The following is a 20,619-nucleotide window of genomic DNA, read 5'->3' on the forward strand; positions in this document are numbered from 1 at the left end:
ATATATGTAACGTGTATATCTTGTCAAGTTATTATTCTATTTGTACATTTTGATAATTCAAAGAAATATTATGAGAGTAATTATATTATTCGAGGTAAGTGGCAAAACACTTTATCTGAGAGGCAGCAGATTTGGGGCTGTTACTTTACTCACCACAAGAGGGCGATCGATGCTGTCTGGCCACATTACGCCTTACTTTAGAAATGTCAAGACACAATTTCCCTTAGGGGCCAATGCATTGACTCTAAAGAGGGAGGAGAAGAAAATCCTTTGTGATAAGATGCATTTATGCGTAGTTTAACCACAAACCCAAGAGAGAGTGAGTAAAATAAAACATTTAATCTGGTTGCTTTAGAAGTAAAATGACAAGAATGCCCTCATGCAAAATATAAATGTTTTAAGCGTTTTAAAGGCACATTGATTTTTGACCATACTTTACATTATATGCAGTTTTTGTCCAATGTCAACTCTCCTTCACACACTGACAGATGGGTACAACGTTTTAAATAAGAAATAATAGCTAACTGAATCTAGGCAGCAGTTTGTGGAGGAAATCCACTCAGCAACACGTAAATATGCATGTTCAGGGAGGTAAACCGATGTCCAGTTTGCAGGTGGACGATAGAAATGGTTTGCAAAAAAGCCAACATGGAGCGGCGTGTAGCAGACGATGAACACCACCAGGTTTGCTGTTACTATGCCAATGATGCTTCTTTGCAACGGCGATGACTCGCCACCTGCCTTTAACATAATACTGATCATCTGACTTGAGCAAAACGCTACAATCAAAAGAGGAACGAGGAAGCCCAGACACAGCAAAATGGCGGTAAATTCAAAATGTAAAGGTTGATCTTTGCACCTTTCAAAGCACGTCCACAGTTTGCGAGGATAATTGTCCTCTCGGAATACAGCGGCGATCGCCAGCAGAGTTATCCAAATGAGCAAGCACACGGCAAAGGCCGTCTCCTTCTTCCTTCTCCAGGACCTCACTCGCAAAGGGAACCTGACAGCAAAGTAGCGGTGGGCACTGATGGCCGTCGTGGTCAGGATACTCGAGTACATGTTGATGAAACGGATGAAAATGAGAAAGGTGCACAGCAGAGTCTTGTCCAGGCAGAAGAAGGAATGATAGATCCGAACGGGAATGCAGATGATCAAGGCCGAGTCGGCGATGACCAAGTTGAACATGTAGACGTGGGTGTCTGTCCAGGCGTGTCGTCGCATGATAAAAGCATGCAAGGCCACAGTATTGACAAAAAAGCCCGCGACAAACACCAGACTGTAAGACAAGCCAAGAAAGCTGTGCACTTTACAGCTAGCATTGGCCACGTTGCACATGCTTGTCTGTAAAACAATGAAATAGATAAGTCACATTTTGATCGCATAAATAAGGTGACCAAAATGAATCTTGAGTAAGACACTACTTTAGTAGAATAGTGTCTAAATGCTAACATGAAATGTTCAATCAATCAAAAATTAGCCTTACCAAATTAGCTGAATTCATTTTAATGCAGTCGCACCAGTCTACACCTCAAAGATGTGTCGTGTGAAGATCTGCCACACTAACTTCATTTCCGTATTCTTCTCTGAATGTCGAAAAGGAAGATGGCATGCATTGGCCACTAAGTGCAGACCGCAACTACACACTGCTATCTTTGAACATCTCTCATGTGTTGAGACATTCTTTGTTAGTAGTCAACAAGGGCATTTAAGGCCAGGCATCTCGCCAATTTGATATTTATGTCAATACAAGGAGTGCATTGCCATTCAAAGACATTAGGAGCTCCAAGCAGTTGCAATGTGCAGTTAGCTAGCTAGATGTATTGTCAAGCGCTAAGTCGAGAAAGAAAGAAAAATTCACTTGGGGCATATCATTCCTTCTGAAAAGATAGATTGTGAGGAGAACTGGGTCAGCACTCGGTTCTTTTCACGGGGGAAGGAAAATAACAAGTGATGAATTCAGAATGAATATTTTCCTCTGGAATTGCGTCAACACAAATTGCGAGCGTGCATGTCTGCCTTAAGCATGTGTCGCTTTTCATTGTGGTTTAGTCACTGACAAGATGGATCTTACAGGCTATGCCAAGCAAAATATTGTCGGATTTATGTATTGTTTGGGGGAAAATATGATACGTAGAAACAGGACGTAGATTCAGGATGTTTACAGCTGACCGATATAACCTCTCGGCAAAAGTCATCTTGGGAACACTCCATCTCATCCATGATCCAAATGAGGACAAGTGGACTAGAAAATGGATTGATTGATGTACCTGTAAAGTCAAGCTGATTTTAGCCTGAAGCCACGGATAAAGAAAAGCTTTTTAAGTAGCTCAAAAAAAAAGTTACTGTTACTGGGTTAGTGAGCGATGACAACTGAAAACAAAGGACAAGTGGTACTAAAAGAGCAGTCACGGGTTTGTGCTATAAAAGCTTTTCATCGACATGAAAAAGCGTGTTGTTTTGCAAAGGAAGGAAAAGATTGCTTGGCTAGTGAGTTGAAGCCAGAAAGAATTGTCAGGGTGGAAATTTGGAGACTGGAGAAAAATATCATGGGGAAAGGTCTTTGGCAGGCAAGACGGAATAGTTCAGAATTCATCAGACAAAAACAGATGAGCGAGCAGAACGTTTTGCAGGAATGAGTTGCCCTTAATTTGTAAACTGATATGTGTGTCAGGAAATTTTACAACTTGACCCTTCAGTCCTCTGTCTGCACTTCTTCTACATGAGCTTGAAGGCAGAAGGGTCAAAAAGTTAGTCAAACAATGAGGAGCCAGGGGTTAAATATACCGTCAAGTCAAGTCTGTCGTTCATTCCGCTTACTTAACCCCCGTGGACATCGCATAGTCTACGCCGCAATGGCCGTGAAATTCAAGCTTTGCTCTAAGCAGCACAGGAAATATGAGATTAGATCATGTTTATGAGTAATCATAGCCTGTATTTGTGCAGTTATAGCATTTCTGATTTTATTAAAGCTGCTTTACGTGGCAAAGATGTGATTTCCCCCCAAATGAAGGGCGGGGGGGGAATCTAATATTCCACAGGATGTGTGGGGGTTTAATATTACCAATGCAGCCTGTTGTTATTAATTTGCTGAAAGCCCCTGGAGGTTCTTCCTGTTTGTGCAAAGATATTTCCCATCTCTGTGCAAATCTTGTATATTGTCTGCTTGTCTCAGTCGACCTTAATTGTGTTGCATCCGTCCGCCAGCCTCATTTTGCCCCCCCCCTCGGACTTCCATTCCTGGCTGTCTGTACTGTTTGAAATCGCCCTTTACACGTCACAAAGTCAGGCAGGGATGGTGGATTGAGAGTGTAAGGGGGGCAGGGGGGGTTCTATTGCTGTAACTAGGTCAGTGAAGACACACCCATCGGTCCACTCCCAGAGCCCCCGACTACCCCTCGCTCCCTTTTTCCCGTTGTGACGCAATGCAGACTTTCCGCAGAGACCATTCTTTCTGTCTTATTTCCATCAGCAAGCGTCCACTCGACGAAGCCATGTTTGAGTCGTCCACTTAGACGAGTCAGCAATAAAAATAATAACAACGGTTATGTAACAATCACATCTTTTATACCTTTCTTAGGCTCAAAGGTTGGCTTTGAGGTAGTAGGAAGTATATTCTATTTTGAAACTCTACTGTATATCGTTTTCATTACACAAAAGCAGAAAAACCAAAACAAAGATGTTATGTATTGCATCCATCTAGTTTTCAGCCGCATAACAGCCTGCGACCTGTTATGCGGTCCTCGGATCAAAAAGGGCTGCGAGTCATACAATATGCACCATCTAGAGCAAACTCCAACTATTACATAAGGCCGTCCTGTGCTATCTCAAGTGCAGACACTAGATGTCTCTGCGAAGGGCTGCGCCGCTATGAGTCATCTGGACTGTTGCACAGAAACTGACGTGATTAAATCTCACCCATGCCTGATTCTCAAATGCAGTGTTTCTGTGTTGATTAACACCAAATCTGGGCTGTAGCATGCAAAATTGCTCCAATGACGAATAAAGCTTGTGGGTGGTGAATGCGATTAACCTGACAAAACACAAGTAGGAATGAAAATCAAACGTATAAGGACGTTTATGCGGGTGATTCATGCGAGAGTCATCGTTTCAAAAGACTCATCCGGCGCTTCCAGTCTTCCATGATTAGATCATGTGGGGCTGCAGAGGCTAAAACAAACATACAACTCTGGCTCTGAAGGAAATGAAAATGACGGAGCGGGTCAGAGCGTACGAGGGCGGATAAAAGAAATGTGATAAGTATTGTTTGATTGCCCAGTAGAATACTATGGACGGGGCAGAAAAGCTCCAAAGGATGTAGGTCACTGGGCGAAACATGGAGGAAGTTGAAAGTATTTCCTTGGGGGAAATTTGCAAAATACTGGACTTGTTGTTTCCACCTCACGACACTTGCCGGCCTTGGTTACAAAATACAAACAAATCTTACAACAGCGCGGATGAGAATCCACTCGCTGCAGGGTGTAGTAACTGGGTCACGTAGCAAAGCACGTTGAATCGCACCAGGGATGAAAACAGTGAGGTTGCCATGGAAACCTCCCTTTACGCAGCTATTTGCATGGCGTATATTTGCATCGGCGCTTGCGTACACACAAGCAAAACAACTTGACCTCGCAAACGCCCATTATGAATATGTAGGCGTGGCTAATCGCTCAAGAATCTCTGGTTTTTGTGTAAAGTATCACCTCATTTAGAGGATCGGTACCGTGACTGTGTCAACACGGGCCACAGTCCTGCTATTCAAGAGCATGTGGGAGTGGAAAAGGAACAAAACAAGAGATGAACCGGGTGACAGAAGAAGAAGTATGTTGATGACTGTGTTTGTTGAGACAAGTCTGGGCAAATTGTGGAAATGTAAACGTGTGAATCATAATGCACGGAACAAAACGATTGTGGCGAGGAGGAAGGATTTAGAACAAGTGCGCTACATTTAAACAGCTAGCGACACTAAATGTTCATTGAGGGCTCTCGAAAGGGAATTCAGACATTGTTTGGAGATGTGTGAAGTGGCTGAGAATTACTCAGCTGTGAAATGACAGTTTTTCACCGTTTTATATTATGGGGACGTGGCTTAAAGGGAGCGTAGTGATGCACATTACCTGCTATGAGTCACTCTTTCAATGAGAGAATTTACCGTAATTTTCGGACTATAAGTCGCACCGGAGTATAAGTCGCACCAGCCATAAAATGACCAAAAAAGAGAAAAAAAACATATATATGTATATAAGTTGCTCCTGAGTATAAGTCGCCCCCCCCCACCCAAACTATGAAAAAAAAACGCGATTTATAGTCTGAAAATTATGGTAATCGCTTTCATGCACATTGGTAATCGTGCCGTACAGTTAGCTAGCTTCGCCTACGCAACAAAAATGCATCTTCCCTTATGATAGTCCAAATCAAAATGGAGAAGCATCTGAAACAAACCATACTGAGGTCAAGGATAATATAAAAATATACTTTGTATGTTTGCTGTTCTCTCAGCGGTTCATCTTATTCAGGGTGGGGGTGTATTTGCTCAATGAGATAATCTGTACTTATTGACCTGCGCTTGAACTCCAATTCTATTTATACAATCCAGGCTTTATCAAACACAAAAGCTGTAAAGGAGTTAACAAAAAAAAATGTGAAGAAGAGATGATGTGTGCTATGAATGTGGAGTTGGAGTGCCTTACAAAAGTGATTAAAAAAAAAAAAAGAAAAAAAATCAAACATGGGTGTGGTAAGTGGCAGGAGGGAATTGACACACTGACCTAGTGACGCAGTAAAGACCAAAACTGGCTGTAGGCAAGGAGGGGAAGGAAGGGGCGGCTTCAACAGCACCTTCAGAAAAGCCAAAACAAAAGACGAAATATGAATTTAATCTTCAATAGATTTGTGCATAGACGCAGCGTGGGAGAAGCCAGACTGGAATGTAGAGTTGACGTGACGAAAGCAAAGAAATCAGCCACCAGTTGACATCATGTGCAGCCAATCGGTTACAGTCCAACCATTATCCCCCACAAAGACGCTTTGATGTGACTTTTCAATTCAATTCTGCAAGTCACAAGACTGCACCAGCTTTAATTTGAAGTGAAACACCTCCGGCAAAAAAACAAGACTGGATGTGTTTGTAGTACCATTAACTAAATGATTGGGGTGATATTCTAATGATCTATTTTCAAATGAGTTTCGTAGTATTTACAACACAGTGATAGATTGTCAGTACCATTTCAAACCTGATATGTTTACAAAATAATTGTGATATTTTTGCATCTTTATTGGCCAAGTTTGTGCATGCCAAACAAGGAATTTGACTCCGTTTTTAAGTGACATTTAAGTGACTAACAAGAGATTGACTAAAAGCAGCTGCAGCATAAATTTTACTGAACTGTGGCCTGTAGATTTGAAAGTGCCTCCACAACAACATTAAAATTTGATTTTTTTGTTTTGTTTGTTGTCAGACTTAAGATGTCAAAACCTCATTCATCCTCTGTCCTCTGCTGCTATTATGTTATGCAGCTGCTGGCACCCTCCAAAAAATATTCCAACTAAGCAAATCTAATTTCTTGTCTCTTGTTCCACCTTACTTTCTCATCAGGCAACAAAATGTCTGCCTTACTGAAGCCCAACACACACACACACCTCTCACCCCCTTCGCGCTCTCTCCTTCCCCTGCTGTCTAACCAATCTGCACAGCGGTTACATAAGCGCTAAGGTCAAAGTGTCACTGCTGTTGTCAAGGGAGACATAGAACAGAGGGGCTTAACAGAGGAGGTGTAAGCGCACGGCGAGAGGAAGGGGAAAACAACCAACGGTTCAATGCAGCATGGGTTTGAGCGGCAGTGATGTGCACACATATTGGAGTAGGAAAATATTTGACAAATTAAATGTGGAGTGGAAGGTTAAAAAGGATAACTAAAAAGGGAATGTGTGTGTGCCTGCTGCCATGAATGTGTCATTATGTGTGTGTGCGGCAGAGAGAGAGAGCGAGAGAGCAAAATGACTGCCGCTGTTCTACTAACCTAGTTTGAGTAATCTCTGCTTTCATGCTGTTTCATAACACTGCTGCTAAAATATTGCATCATAAACTCCCTTACACAGACACACACACACCACGACCCCCCTTCCACAACTACATCATTGCCCACCTCCTCATCACCACGGGGGTTGACTGTCTTAGGGGCATGTTTAGAAGAGCATTCCATCAGGATTCAATGTGCTTGATTGCACTAGGGGGAGAAGAAAAAATGATCTGTTTTGCTGGCAGGGCTACACCACCCATATGTGCTTGACAAGTGTTGCGCAAAAATGCTTCAGTGTGCCATTAATTGAAAACATCATGACACATACAGAAATGAAACAAAACAGGAACTAAACTCCATAAGGTCATTGGGTGTAAACTCAGAAACTTGCCCATAGAGAATACATTGAAATTCTGCGAGCAATTACTTGACCTTCCTTTGCTAATAGAATTCATTTGTGTAATGCTGCTGAAATCAAATTGTTGAATTGTTAGACATAGTTGGAAGTTTGCCTTTGTTGCGGCTGTAATACAAGTGCACAATTTATTAAGATGCTATAGGTATTGATTGGTTTGGATTGATATTGTCAGTGTGGTGTACATAGGTTATTGATTTTGTGTAGTTTTCATTTATAGTACTATAAGAGATACACTCACCCTCCAAATATGGAAATAATAATCCACAGTCCTGAAGATAGAAACGTAAATTGGGATTATAAATAATAGAAAAAAATGTCAGAATCACAGATAAAAGTGGGTTAATTCAATTATCAAATTAAATAAGATTACATAATTAATCATCTCTTCAATGTAGAACTGCCACTATCAACAGGTATTTAGAGTATTCAATGTTTGCTTACTCTTAAATAATTATTCGGAGGGCTGCTTTTGATTTGAGACATATTCCAAAGTGAGCGTTGTCTACTTTTATTTCAATACAATTCTTGGCTACTTTACCCACCTCTGGTTCTGGCCTGCCCGAACTAAAATACTAATATTCCCAATAGATGCACAAATGCCTCGCAACCTAAACCAGGATTAACTCCGCGGTAAATTAAATAACAGTAGAGCGCACTTATGAAATCATGTTTTCGCTTTGACGCGACAGGTCGCCTTGCGCGCGCCCCCACGGCAACAACCACTACTGCCACCTTAAGCTCGTCCCCGCTCGCGCGCGCCCCCGCCGTTGCTGCTCGAGGAGTTTGTGGTGGTGAGATCATGTGAGAGAGTCCACGCTTGGAGAAAGTCGGTTAGCAGGGTAGACTGAGAGGAAGGCGCTGACTGTGTGGACCACCGTGGGGACTATAATCGCCAAACACAAGGGCGTTTAGGATGCAATCTAAAGCGACTTTAGTCACTCTTTTATTTCAATCGGACTTCACCGAGCGATAGAGGACACTTGAGTTTTTGTTTTTTTAATTCCAATTATATTCCTCTCCTCGTTACGACATTATTATTTCCACGGGCACTTCTTTCTGGCAGTCACCTGCAGCGCAGCCAAATGTAGCCGAGCTTCCTTCTGCACGACCGGTTAAGAAGAAGACGTCAAAATGAGAGGTAAGTGCATTCAAGTTAAAGCGTATATGTTTGCAGTAAACTTGGCGGTGCGTTTTTACCGTGAGAAAAGAGCACATGTGCGCGCACAGACAGACCCTCGGAGTGCGCCTGTTTTGCCACTAAATGCGCATTAAATCCCCCCCATGACTGGATTACGGCTGAGGACTGCAGTGCTGTCCTGTGCTTACTTTTGAAATTTACTTGCGGTCTGGGGGGGTTCCAATAAATGAATCAAAACTATTTTTTTTTAAATATGCTGATTAGTTGACCAATTGCATAGGTGTAATTTCTGATTGACTATAATGAATCTAAAACTGGAGTAATTGTAATAAATATGACATATATTACTCGGGAGACCATCTGTGCATTTTTGGTTTGGGATCCATGTTTGTGTTATGCAATAGCAGAAAGGGAGGGGGTGTGAGACGAGATTGTTATTAACCAAAACTACAATTATGTAATCGAGATGTTGGTTATGCTATATTTTCATTCCTTTCATCCTAAAATATAATATTGATTTTTAGGTCATCATTTAACTCATTTAACAAGTGTTATATGTTTGGAGCGACGTAAAGACTAAAAAAATATACCAAAAAAATGTTTTTTCTCCAAAATGTAATTAAATGTTGAAATATTTATTGTCATTTTATCAGGCTGATTGTGGTGTCGATTGTGGCATAGCTGTGCCAGCATGGCCGGCTGCGTGATTGTACAGAGGGCGAGGGAGCTGGCTGTTCCACTGACCTAGTTATGTCACCCAACGTTACACAGCATGCGCAGCAGAGGGAGGGGGTGCAGCTGAGGGAAGCGCCCGCCTGCCTGACTGACTGACTGCCTGGCTGCAGGCAGGCCATGTGCAAAAAAAGCACACTGACACTTGCCCTTGCACTTCAACTTGACTCCTCAACAGCGGAATGAACTTGAACTTGACCCGGAGCAGACCTCAACGGCGCAGCATATGATTAACATCCGCCCCATTCCATCCGTCTGTAACAACCACGGAATGTTTAGAATAGTTGACATTACTTTATTTAGCAATCCTAGTTTCTTCCCAAATGTAGATCATTAAAATAGAATTCTGATATCGTAAATGCAGTGATTCTTATCCTATGGAACTTATTCCCTGCTAAAACTTTACATTGTGCATTTCTTGAAACACCCTAAAAAGCCACAAGATGCCACCAAAGCCCAGTTTTAATAGGAATCGGTGTCAAGGAAGTATGTTGGAGGGCTCGGTCCCCCACAAATAGCATGGCATTACTGTATACTGTACGATAGTTATTTTTGAGCGGAGCAAGAAGCTGGTGATGGAATGTTCCCGTTTTTGGTAAACAAACGAGAGACTTAATTAGAACACAGCACTGAAAATGTTGGTTAGTCACTCGATCTGCACCTAACGGAAAAACCGAACTTGTACTGTACTTAAGTGCTATGCAACATGGCTTGATGTAATACAAGTGGTAGTGTGACGGTTGTTGCAATATGACTGCATGTGCTCGTAGCCTGCTGTGAGACATGATGCAAACAGCCTTGCTGAAAGCCATTGGATAAAACCCCATGCTGTCTTCCCTCCCAATTAGTAGTGAGTAAGTCACAACAACGCATTTTTGGCTCAATGTGGATGGATAGTGTAAACAGGCAGAGGATTACAACACATTGGTATGATTAACATTCAATTTGAAATGAGCTCATTAAAAAAAAAAACTGCAGAGCGCTGGCTTCCACCAAGTATTGCCAAAGGGTGCGCTCGTGATATCGTGGCACGGTAACTAGTACAACTTGTCTCAAAACTGGCTGTCCAAGTACTCACATTAGTTAACATGTGGCCGTCGTGCATATGGATGGGGAAGGTCAGAGTTCATTTTTCACTCGGGAGACACGTTGCTGACACACTGACACGGGGTGCCTGTTTCACACATTGGCACACGGCAACTTGTTGTGCAATTACAGGGAGTTTGTCCCGCATTCCTACAAAAAATTTTTTACGCTTTACTCTGGGATTTGATTGTTTTTTTCCATATTTTATCGTGCCATTTCCCTGCTGTACAAGCGGACGTTGAAGTTCCGCAGTTAGCATATACTGCAATACCATCTTTGGTCAAGAGATTAGAGACATGCATGAGAGGAGGCAACGTTGAGGGCGTGTGGCTGTATGGACATCTGTACTGTATTTCCGGCACTTAGCACTGGATAAGAATAGACCAAAGTTCACCGTCAAAGCAAATAGTTGGCATTCGGGTTGCTACTTTATCTGTACTGTACTCGCATATTGGCTGGATAGTATTAAATGTGTCACTAACGAAACTTGATATGGTTTCTTATGTCTTTCAGGACGTAACTGGTAATTGCGGTTTTTCCAGTGTCATTGTTATCACTTTGGAATATCACATTTGACTGTTATGCAACAGTATTTTTCTGATGCAAGCTCTTGGCCTTAAGAAGAGATTTTTTTTTTGTTGAGCTCCACCTTCAAAATGGTCTGTGGAGCACGGAGATGTTCTTGCTCCCCCCCCCCCCCCCCTTCCCCCCTCCTCCTCCCCTTGCAATGGGAAAGTGTGTCAGTGGGACAAAATGTCCACATGGGCTGACAGGTTACAGCGGCCAAGAGATGTTCGGCTCAGCCAATAGCAAGCGGCCCGCCGTCACCCACCAGCCAATACGACAAAGAGAATCCAGCGAGGGCGGGTCGTCGATGTGTTGCTAGATGAGCCGGCTGAATGAGTGTTGCGAGGAATGCTCACAGACGGGGAGTTATATAATCGAGAGATGGAGGCGGGGAGGAGAGCAAGGGAGAAGGAGGAGGCCGGGAGATTTTTCCATTGCATGCCTGCAGCTGCCCCCATCAGTTTGGAGTACAGTATTTTAGCAATCATGTATACGTGGTGGAAGACTGTCTTGGAAAGTCCAATAAGTGCTTTAGTAGACATTACTCGATAAATGTGCATCACACAAAACGTTCCAACCGTGAGATTTGGAAAAACAGAGCGAGCCAAATCGTTGATGATATTGTTTTTCCTCTGACGAGACAGAAAGACTCTTTTGTTCATCTCAGTGTGCAACGCTCGGGTGATCCCCTTATCTGTTTGTGCAATCTGGTCCTTCACGGGGGCCTCGTGCAGGGTGCAGACAAACAGAGCTGAAGGGAACTTGGCTTTAGTATTTCTGTGTGCAAACTCGTTGAGGCTTTAAGCTTCCTTTTTTTATTACTCTTCTTCTTTTTATAATATAAAATGTTGTATTAAAAGTTACGCGTTCTTTTAAGGTCGCAGACAAAAACACGACACTTTGGATATGTTGGCCACTTCATTTAGAGAACTGAGAATTACAGCTGCCCAAGTGCGACGAGCGAGGCCACAGCTCGCCGTTTCTAGGTCAACCGAAGATACAATGGATTTTATTTTGCTCAAGATTTATAACTGACGAGAACAAGACAGATGATCTGAGCCAAAAGCTAGGCAAAGTTCACAATCATAAAACAATAGAAAAGCTGCTTATCTGAGCACATAAAATGCTTTTTGTTCAAGCGAAACTCAAAAAGTGTTATTCACAAAGTAAGGCGTGCTAACAGAAGCCAGGTGCTAGCGTGTTTGGCTAACCGTGCCAAGTATTTCAGTATTGGCAGCAATCTTGAAATAAATAAACGGCCTGTTGTTTCCGTTGCATTGTCAAGTCAGTTTTATAAATGTAAGACAGTTTTGTTCTGACCTGCTCCGTTTTTGGTTCTGGTCCTGCAGCTCAAATCGAGGTCATCCCCTGTAAAATCTGCGGGGACAAGTCCTCGGGGATCCACTATGGGGTCATCACCTGTGAAGGCTGCAAGGTAAGAAGGAACACAAGATGCGTCAATGTACTTGTTGTATCTTAAATGCGCACGTGTCAAATGGGTGTGTTTGCGTGTCTTTTAGGGTTTTTTCCGTCGCAGCCAACAAAACAACGCCATGTACTCTTGCTCACGCCAGAGGAACTGTTTGATCGATCGAACGAACCGCAACCGCTGCCAGCACTGTCGCCTACAAAAGTGTCTGGCTTTGGGCATGAGTCGAGATGGTAAACGCAACTTTCAATTTTTTTTCCGTTTAATACTCAGTACCGTATTTTCCGGACTATAAGACGCACCGGACTATAAGGCGCACCTTCAACGAATGGCCCATTTTAAAACTTTGTCCTTATATAAGGCGCACCGGACTATAAGGCGCACCCTTAATGCATCATGTCAGATTTTTAATCCAAATCAAATCATTCTCCAGTTTATCTTTTTTATTTCAACTTCAGACGCAACAAATTACTTTATAATCACAAAATGATGATCCATAGTCTTTTTGATTCATGATTCATAGTCTTCAGTGGGCCACTTATGATTGATATCATGACACAATGCTTCGGGCCAGTTTAAATTTAGGAATTTGGTCCATATATAAGGCGCACTGGACTATAAGGCGTACTGTCGGCTTTTGAGAAAATTTTAGGTTTTTAGGTGCGCCTTATAGCCCGGAAAATACGGTATTTATTAAAACCAAAAGCATAGGTTTCTGAGCAAAAAGCAGAGAAAAGAAGCAAACTAACTCAGAAGTGACTTTGAGGTGGCTATTTTGGTTTTTGTGACACCGCAAAACAACAAAAACAAGACTGAGAAATGGTTTTTAATGGGAAAATTTATTCACACATACATAACTATGGCTTTTTTTTTCACATCATCACTCACTTTCTGAACTGCATCTTTTTTTTTTTCTTCTCCTGGTTGTGACACATTGCAACACGCTCTGTACTACTCTAGTGTGAGGTGCCATTTAGCTCTCTCATAATCCAAGTGACAATCTCAATCTAAAAATAACTTCCTCTCAACAGCGGTGAAGTTTGGTCGCATGTCCAAAAAGCAGCGTGACAGCCTGTACGCTGAGGTGCAGAAGCATCAGAAATCCCAGGAGTGTGTGGGCTCCGGAGATGGGGTCTCCACTAAGCTCTCCTTACCCCGGGAGGACGGCGCATGTGGCGGCGGCGGAGAGGACGGCGAGGGAGGTTTGAGCCGTTCCTACAGCACGGGGGGCTCTAGCTCCACCCTCAGCGACCTGGATGACATCGCAGCACTCCCCGACCTCTTTGACCTACCGCTGACCCCCGAGGAGGCCAGCGAGTACTGCAGCTTGGAGCTACTGGGCGGGAGTGGCGGAACCAGCACGGGAAACACCTCCAACTCATCGTCCGCTTCTTCCTCGTCATCATCGCTGTCCAATCAGAATTCGCCGCAGCAGACGATGGACGGCTCGGACAGCAACGGCATTCAGCTGATGCACACGCATTCGCTGCTTGGGGACACGCACGCACTGCTGGACCAGTTGCCTGATGATTGCTCGGTAACAGACCTCGGTGAGTTGTGACAAACTTGATCCTCACCCTACATCAATCTTTTCAAATCAATCTGCTGAAGACGTTTTTATGTGCCGACCTAAATAGCTTACCTATGTGTAGGACATTGCAACCAAAGTAGTTTGACGTATAGTGTGGTTTAAATTGTTGGTTTGATGCCAAGTCAATGTACTCCAAGCCAAGAAATAGTCAAATGGAACTTATTGCAAACGTATACTATGCCCAGAGTACACAGTGTACTATTGGATATGTTTCAAAAATAATAATGCTCAGTCTGAATTGTTACTGTCAGAGAGGCATTTGTATTGTATTTATTTTATTCAGTCTTTTATCTAACCAGGTTGATCCTTTTTTTTTTTTTTACTTTTTACAAAAGTCATATTGAAAACACTTAAGATAAACTGAACAATGAAGCTTTCACACATAAAACACAAGGTACCGTATTTTCCGCACTATAAGGCGCACCGGATTATAAGGCGCATCTTCAATGAATGGCCCATTTTAAAATTTGTGCATACATATATAAGATATATACATACATTTGGCCCACGGGCCATTATAAGGCGCACTGTCGGTTTTTGAGAAAATTTGAGGTTTTTAGGTGCGCCTTATAGAGCGGAAAATACGGTACACTAAATTACCCACCTGCCTGTTGAGAGAAAATATATAAATATATAACTGAAGGACTAAGATACTAGATAAAGCAGATTATAACCACTAACAGGTGATGCAAGGTCGCACTAAGATCTTTGGACAGGGCAACAAAATCACATTCACAAAAGATGACCCTTTAAGTAATGTTCTATGCTTTTTATGGATTTGTCTTCCAGAGCGAATCACTCAATGTATCGTCAAGTCTCACATGGATACGTGTCAGTACAGCGCCGAGGACATGAAGAGATTCACCTGGGGACAATACACACTCGAGGAAACGCTTGCTTTTCAGAACAAGGTACATATTATCTCACCAAGTGTTATCTCTATGCCTTTGCTTATGTCATGTGAGATTACAATAACAGCTCAGGAGCAATGGTTAAAGTGGTGTTCCATAATAACATTTGTTTGATGAAATCACTCTAATGTGCTTTTTTTTTTCTCGTTTATCAGTCAGCTGAGTGGATGTGGCAGCAGTGTGCACACCACATCACAAATGCCATCCAGTATGTGGTGGAGTTTGCCAAACGCATTGCTGGATTTATGGACCTTTGCCAGAATGACCAGATTATTTTGCTGAAAGCAGGTCAGTGTACAATCCGCAATGGGTATTTTTAGAAATGGAGTTGTGTCCAAGTAAACAACAATTGAAAACTTGCTAACTTGAGTTCCTTCTTGTTCTTTGTCTCCAACCTTCTCTTCCTTCATTTGACAATGGGGAGGAAAACTTTTGGGAAATTTGTAACATTCTTTCATACATATTCATAATATATGGAAAAGAAAACATGTATATGACAATATAATTTACTTTCTGTAAATTGAACTTTTTAAAACATACATTTGTGAATATATGTTTAAATGGTTCAAATTGTCACATATATGATGTATATTAATCTGAATCAAAATTTACATTTGTGTTTGTGTTCGTGTTGGAGCATTTTCGGGCCCTTCCGTCTCCCTCCCTCGGGCTTTTCTCCATATCTTTGCCGCTATGGCTACCCTTTCAGGATGCCTGGAGGTCCTGCTGATTCGTATGTGCCGGGCTTTTAATGTCAACAACAGCACCATTTTCTTCAATGGAAAATTTGCCTCGCATCAGTTCTTCAAAGCACTTGGTGAGCACTTTGAGATCAACACACCCTATGCTTGTAATATCATTTCAAGGAATTAATTGTAAATCCAAATGTTGTTATCTGAGTGTGTTTCTATGGAGGTTTTAATTAATCCGAAATCCCAACATCAAGATATAACAGTAGCGAATGCAACCTCAGTGTACATACTAGAAACATTATTAAGGGTTAAGGGCAAGAATTAAAATACAGAAGAATGCTATATGTTGATAGAATGGACACAGCTTACTCATGTAGAAATCAAGGATATGAAGTAATTCAACACTGCCTCTTGTGGTGAAATGTGGTATGACTCGTTATTGCATATGGAAAAAATAGAATGGGCTGGACGTCATTGTTAGAAAAAGAAGCTATGATTAGTGGTATGATTCGAAACTGGATGTCTTCTTCCAAACTTAAATTGTCCGTCTGACACATCATTAAGTAATGCAATGACTTGTGTGTTTATTCAGGTTGTGATGACCTGGTGAGTGCAGTATTTGAATTGGGAAAAGGACTTTGTCGCCTCCAGCTGTCTGATGAAGAGATAGCTTTGTTTAGTGCGGCTGTTCTTCTCTCCCCTGGTGACTATTTCTCTTCTTTATTATATGGTGTGCCATTAATATTAAAATCATTTCTCTGTGGAACATATCAGTAGCTCGTTGCTGTCACCTATCAATTTATGCTTATTCTGAAACAATACAAATACAAAATGTTGTCAAAGTCATGTCTGAATAGGTTCATCTTGACTCAGAGTCAAGTTTACGTGTCAAGGAGGACCTAAGTTTAGCCTGGGCTGTTAGTTTGGATGTGGCAGTATTAAATTTTGGGATGCAAGATCAAAAGTGATCTCAAATCATATTTCCCTGTTGAAGTGAACGAAAATGCGATCCTTTCTAGCATCCCCAGAAACAACACATTTAATGTATTATATTTTCATTTGACCTCAAATTGGCCATTTGACTTCTTGTATCTCAAGGCACCACTGTACAGTCTAGACAAGGGGTTGTCAATAATTGTAACCTTTTTTTAAAAATAAAATTGATTTATTATTTAGACTTGCTTTATTTTCCAGCTAATTTTGTGAATCATTTACCCATGCAAATGATGTCAAATGTAGCTGAGATTCCTAAAATAGGCATACAGATCCAAATAAGGTCAAGACAATTACTATAAACATTTTAAAAAGGGGAGTCGATAACGTTTTGCTATTCACAGTAGGCCTTTGACCCTGTCCCCCCCCGATTATTGTATTCAATCAACAGACTTGCTGACTCAGTAAACACTTACTCGGCAAAAGATGACATCATGAAACTTTCACTTACCGTGCCAATATTGTGATTTTGCCAGATCGACCCTGGCTGATGGATGGCCAAAAGGTTCAGAAGCTTCAAGAACAAGTTTACTTGGCTCTGCACCACAGTCTTCTTAAGAGTGCTTCTGAGGAGAAACTGGACAAGGTAAAAAAAAAAAAAAAAAGGAGGCGGCAAATGTTTACGTCAAGAGGAAAAATGCTCACCGAATCTTTTTTTTCCATTTTCAACAGATGCTGTCCAAACTACCCATCATGAAGTCTATTTGTAACCTCCACATTGACAAACTGGAGTTTTTCCGTTTGGTCCATCCAGAGACCGCATACAGTTTCCCCCCGCTGTACCGGGAGGTGTTCGGAACCGACATGTCCTTGCCCGACTCCACCAACAGCTAGACTGACAGAAAGACCGACGACTGACAAAGAGATGGAGGGAATGCCTTTTCAAGGAAAGGAAAAGGAGAGAAAGTAGGGAGAAATATGTTGATGTTCAACAACCAGCAGTTAGAAGACAATCCAGGACTTTTAATACTCCGTCTACCCGCGATTCCAAAGTAGCCCTCCACTTTTCCGAGCAGGCACAGCACCTTACACTACAGACCGCGCACCCTCATGCTCCTCTGCGTTTTGTAGCAGCACCAACAAGCAGATCCACGAGACATTGTCTGAAAACTTGTGCAACTTGTCGGATCCGCTGCGGGTCGCCCCAACCTGTCTTGAATGTACCTCATCGACAAGCACCGGTGCACAAGCAACCACTCAACGGTGAATGTATAACCCTGTCACACTTAGTTTTATTTTATACACGCACTTCTCACGGTAGGCCGATTGAGCACTCCAAATTGCCCGTAGGTGTGAGTGCGGATGGTTGTTCGTCCCCGTGTGCCCTGCGATTGGCTGGCAACCAGTTCAGGGTGTCCCCCGCTTACTGCCCGATAACGGCTGGGATAAGCTCCAGCGTGCCCGCGACCCCCGAGGGGACAAGCGGTACAGAAATACATGGATGGATGGTATGTGTGCTTATTCATACAAAAGCACCATGTACTGATACTTAGGGACCAAGTTCACAATTCATTTTCTAAAAAATAAAATAAAAAATAAATAAAAAATAGACAGCACATAACTTCACCTCCTTGAGCCGCTTCTCTCACAACATTTCGCCCGTGTTCGGTGCTGCCTTGAGTCGGCTCTTGAGAAACCTCAGTCCCACACATCCCCCTTCCCTTGCAAATGCCACTTAGCGACAGGGCAAGATAAAACGATCTTTAATTTATATACACATTTATATACAAATATTTTAAATAAGAATGTAAATAGATGCGAGACGGGGAGAGTGTTAAGAGCGTGTGAGATTAGTTGCGAACGAAAGGGAGAGGAAAAAGTGAGACGTACACAAAGAAAGCTGAGATTTGGACTCTGGACTATTTTCCTCTATATATAGTACGCTCAGGTTTTCATGACAAGCCCTCCTTCACTTTATCCCCCCCCCCCCCCCCCCCCCCCATGACAGCAAACCCACTAAACGGGTGAACAGACACTTGTTGTATAGATGCAAACAAACAGTGATGGAGAGGAAACAAATTGCCTTTGTTTGGCATTGAGCTCTGATGCTGATGACCACATCACGCTAGAGGAGAAGGACAAATAGACTCTAAAGGAAAAGAACTTCAGAAGAGGAGATGCACCCCAACAGGTCTTTCGAACCAGCAGTCAGGTGTAGTCTATTTCAATCACTCATGTAGTCGCACTTGTTCAGGTGGTCCACAATTTTGTATCATAACACCACCACCTTGCTGGTGTATTATTTGTAGTATTGCAGTTCCTCTTCTCCTCTTGTTTGAATAAATAATTTAAAAAAAAAAAAAGCACTTACAGTCCCTGGTTTCTTACTGGACACCAGACAGAGTTACCAGCTGCCCCCCTGAGTTGGGCCTCAGAGCCAGTAAGACTTTCTTGTTGATCTTTTTGATTCTCTGGTCCCCTCAAAGTTTCACCTGAACAAAAAAAAAGTCAACTAGTGGAAGGTGTTTTAGCACTGAGGTGAACATGTCTTACTCGGGGTGCTGTGAAATTTTTGGGTTTGCCGCCTGTCACTCAGGGAGCTAGCTGTGATCTCTTGTCACTTTTATGACCAGCCTTGTACTCCTCACGCCTTTGCACCCCACAACCATAATCACTGTGGACCTCAGTTCTATTTTTGTCAATGTTGCTCACAAACTCTTTGGATTTCTTCCCGTTTGTCCTAATATTACAACTTTAAATTGATGAGCATTTGCAAACAAATCTGTTTAAAAAGAAATTTCATTTTTTAATTTAATGGGGTTTTTTTTTTTCTTTTTTGCTGTGATGTTCACTGATTTGTCTTTTGTCCACTTTCTTTCCTTGTTTCCATTACTTTTTTCTTTAATTGGCAAATGATTTGGAACGTTCAATGAAGACTATTGTTTCCCTTTTGTTTCCGTGTAAGAAAAACATGTACAAGACGTTATAATACTGGCTCAAGACTAAGTGAGTCGCACAGCTCAATATATATTGTTGTCCGTTGGGATACATTATACGTGGTTTTAAGAATGTAATAAATGGTTTCTTCTGTAGAAATGTTTGTCAAGTCATTGTGATTTAAAATTTATGTGATTTCCAACCATTGAACTATGAGAAATAATCAAACGAACCATGCAAATAATCCCATTTTACTTCATTTGTCCTACAATTATAATTTATGCACGTCATAATGCTTTTTCTTTTGGTGCCAGCGATATACATAGTTACAGGCAAAACAATTAAATGAACAAGTTATGGTATATTAATTGTCTTAAAGTACAGTTTTACAGAAATCAAATGTTATGTCAATGCGCCCTCTGGTGGACAGAATAAGCAACAAGTTACATTTATATAGAAATTGCTGGTAATTTGTTTTTGGGGTTTACATTTTTCAAGAATTATACGGTACATTTGATACATTATACAAAGTAAATTTATGGATGAAGTGAGACGTAATTTCTGTATATTGTTTACTATAGGCAACATTTTTGGTTTGGTGACTTGCTGTGAGACTTTTATACAGCATTATAGTTTCTCTCAAAAAGATAGTTGGCTTTCGAGAGTCATTTTAAATTTAAAATTGACTTAATTACGTGTTAACTTAATTTGACCTCTAATTCTGAATGCGCAACAGGTTTAATGTCACAAATTTGTTTGCGCTGTAACGGAACTGGAGAGGAAAATAGAATTTGGTCCTTGAACGAACAAATACATTTCAAAGTTTAATTATTTCGTATTTTAAGGTCACTGCACATTGCTAACTTTTACCGTAGTCGATAGCAAGTTGCTTCCATGTACGCACGCAGCCAGTTCAAAGTTTTACATAATTATCGTGCTCGGGAAATTATCCGACCAAATTTTATACTGTTCAAATAAAAATAATTATTAGATGATTGCAAATTTGCAATACTCACTTGAGCAGGCGTCAGCAGTTGACCCACTTCGACGGTCCTGGAGCCTCCCACAAGCCGGAGCCAGGAAGCTGTGGTCGCCAAGGAAGTTTTTTTCCACATCAGGCGTCCAAATTTTGAAGACGTGGTACTCGCTTGCTCACTGCTTGCAGT

The 20,619-nt window shown here is 41.8% G+C and overlaps 2 protein-coding genes and 1 long non-coding RNA gene across 4 annotated transcripts; 1 reads left to right on the forward strand and 2 right to left on the reverse strand.

Annotated features, from left to right (window-relative positions):
• Window positions 1-324: 324 nt before the first annotated feature.
• gpr35b (G-protein coupled receptor 35 b) lies at window positions 325-12,485 on the reverse strand. 2 transcript variants are annotated; one of them, XM_061294640.1, is made up of 5 exons: window positions 12,281-12,485; window positions 7,676-7,706; window positions 7,146-7,226; window positions 1,487-5,838; window positions 325-1,344 (listed from the first exon to the last, which is right to left on the reverse strand). In XM_061294640.1, the coding sequence occupies exons 4-5, from the start codon at window positions 1,502-1,504 to the stop codon at window positions 475-477; spliced, it is 888 nt and encodes a 295-aa protein (XP_061150624.1). In that variant the 5' UTR covers window positions 1,505-5,838; window positions 7,146-7,226; window positions 7,676-7,706; window positions 12,281-12,485; the 3' UTR covers window positions 325-474. The 2 variants fall into 2 exon arrangements, with proteins under 2 accessions (XP_061150624.1, XP_061150625.1); XM_061294641.1 differs by lacking the exons at window positions 7,146-7,226; window positions 7,676-7,706.
• LOC133165119 (nuclear receptor ROR-beta-like) lies at window positions 8,184-19,612 on the forward strand. Its single transcript, XM_061294561.1, has 10 exons — window positions 8,184-8,575; window positions 12,310-12,395; window positions 12,481-12,622; window positions 13,421-13,939; window positions 14,770-14,891; window positions 15,047-15,179; window positions 15,601-15,708; window positions 16,176-16,286; window positions 17,053-17,162; window positions 17,249-19,612. Exons 1-10 carry the CDS (start codon window positions 8,569-8,571, stop codon window positions 17,408-17,410), a joined length of 1,500 nt encoding a protein of 499 aa, XP_061150545.1. The 5' UTR covers window positions 8,184-8,568; the 3' UTR covers window positions 17,411-19,612.
• LOC133165205 (uncharacterized) lies at window positions 18,870-20,607 on the reverse strand. Its single transcript, XR_009717515.1, has 2 exons — window positions 20,470-20,607; window positions 18,870-19,008 (listed from the first exon to the last, which is right to left on the reverse strand). It is a non-coding gene; the product is annotated as an uncharacterized LOC133165205 (long non-coding RNA).
• Window positions 20,608-20,619: the final 12 nt, after the last annotated feature.

Source organism: Syngnathus typhle, linkage group LG13 (assembly GCF_033458585.1).
Source record: "Syngnathus typhle isolate RoL2023-S1 ecotype Sweden linkage group LG13, RoL_Styp_1.0, whole genome shotgun sequence".
Lineage (NCBI taxonomy): Eukaryota > Metazoa > Chordata > Actinopteri > Syngnathiformes > Syngnathidae > Syngnathus > Syngnathus typhle.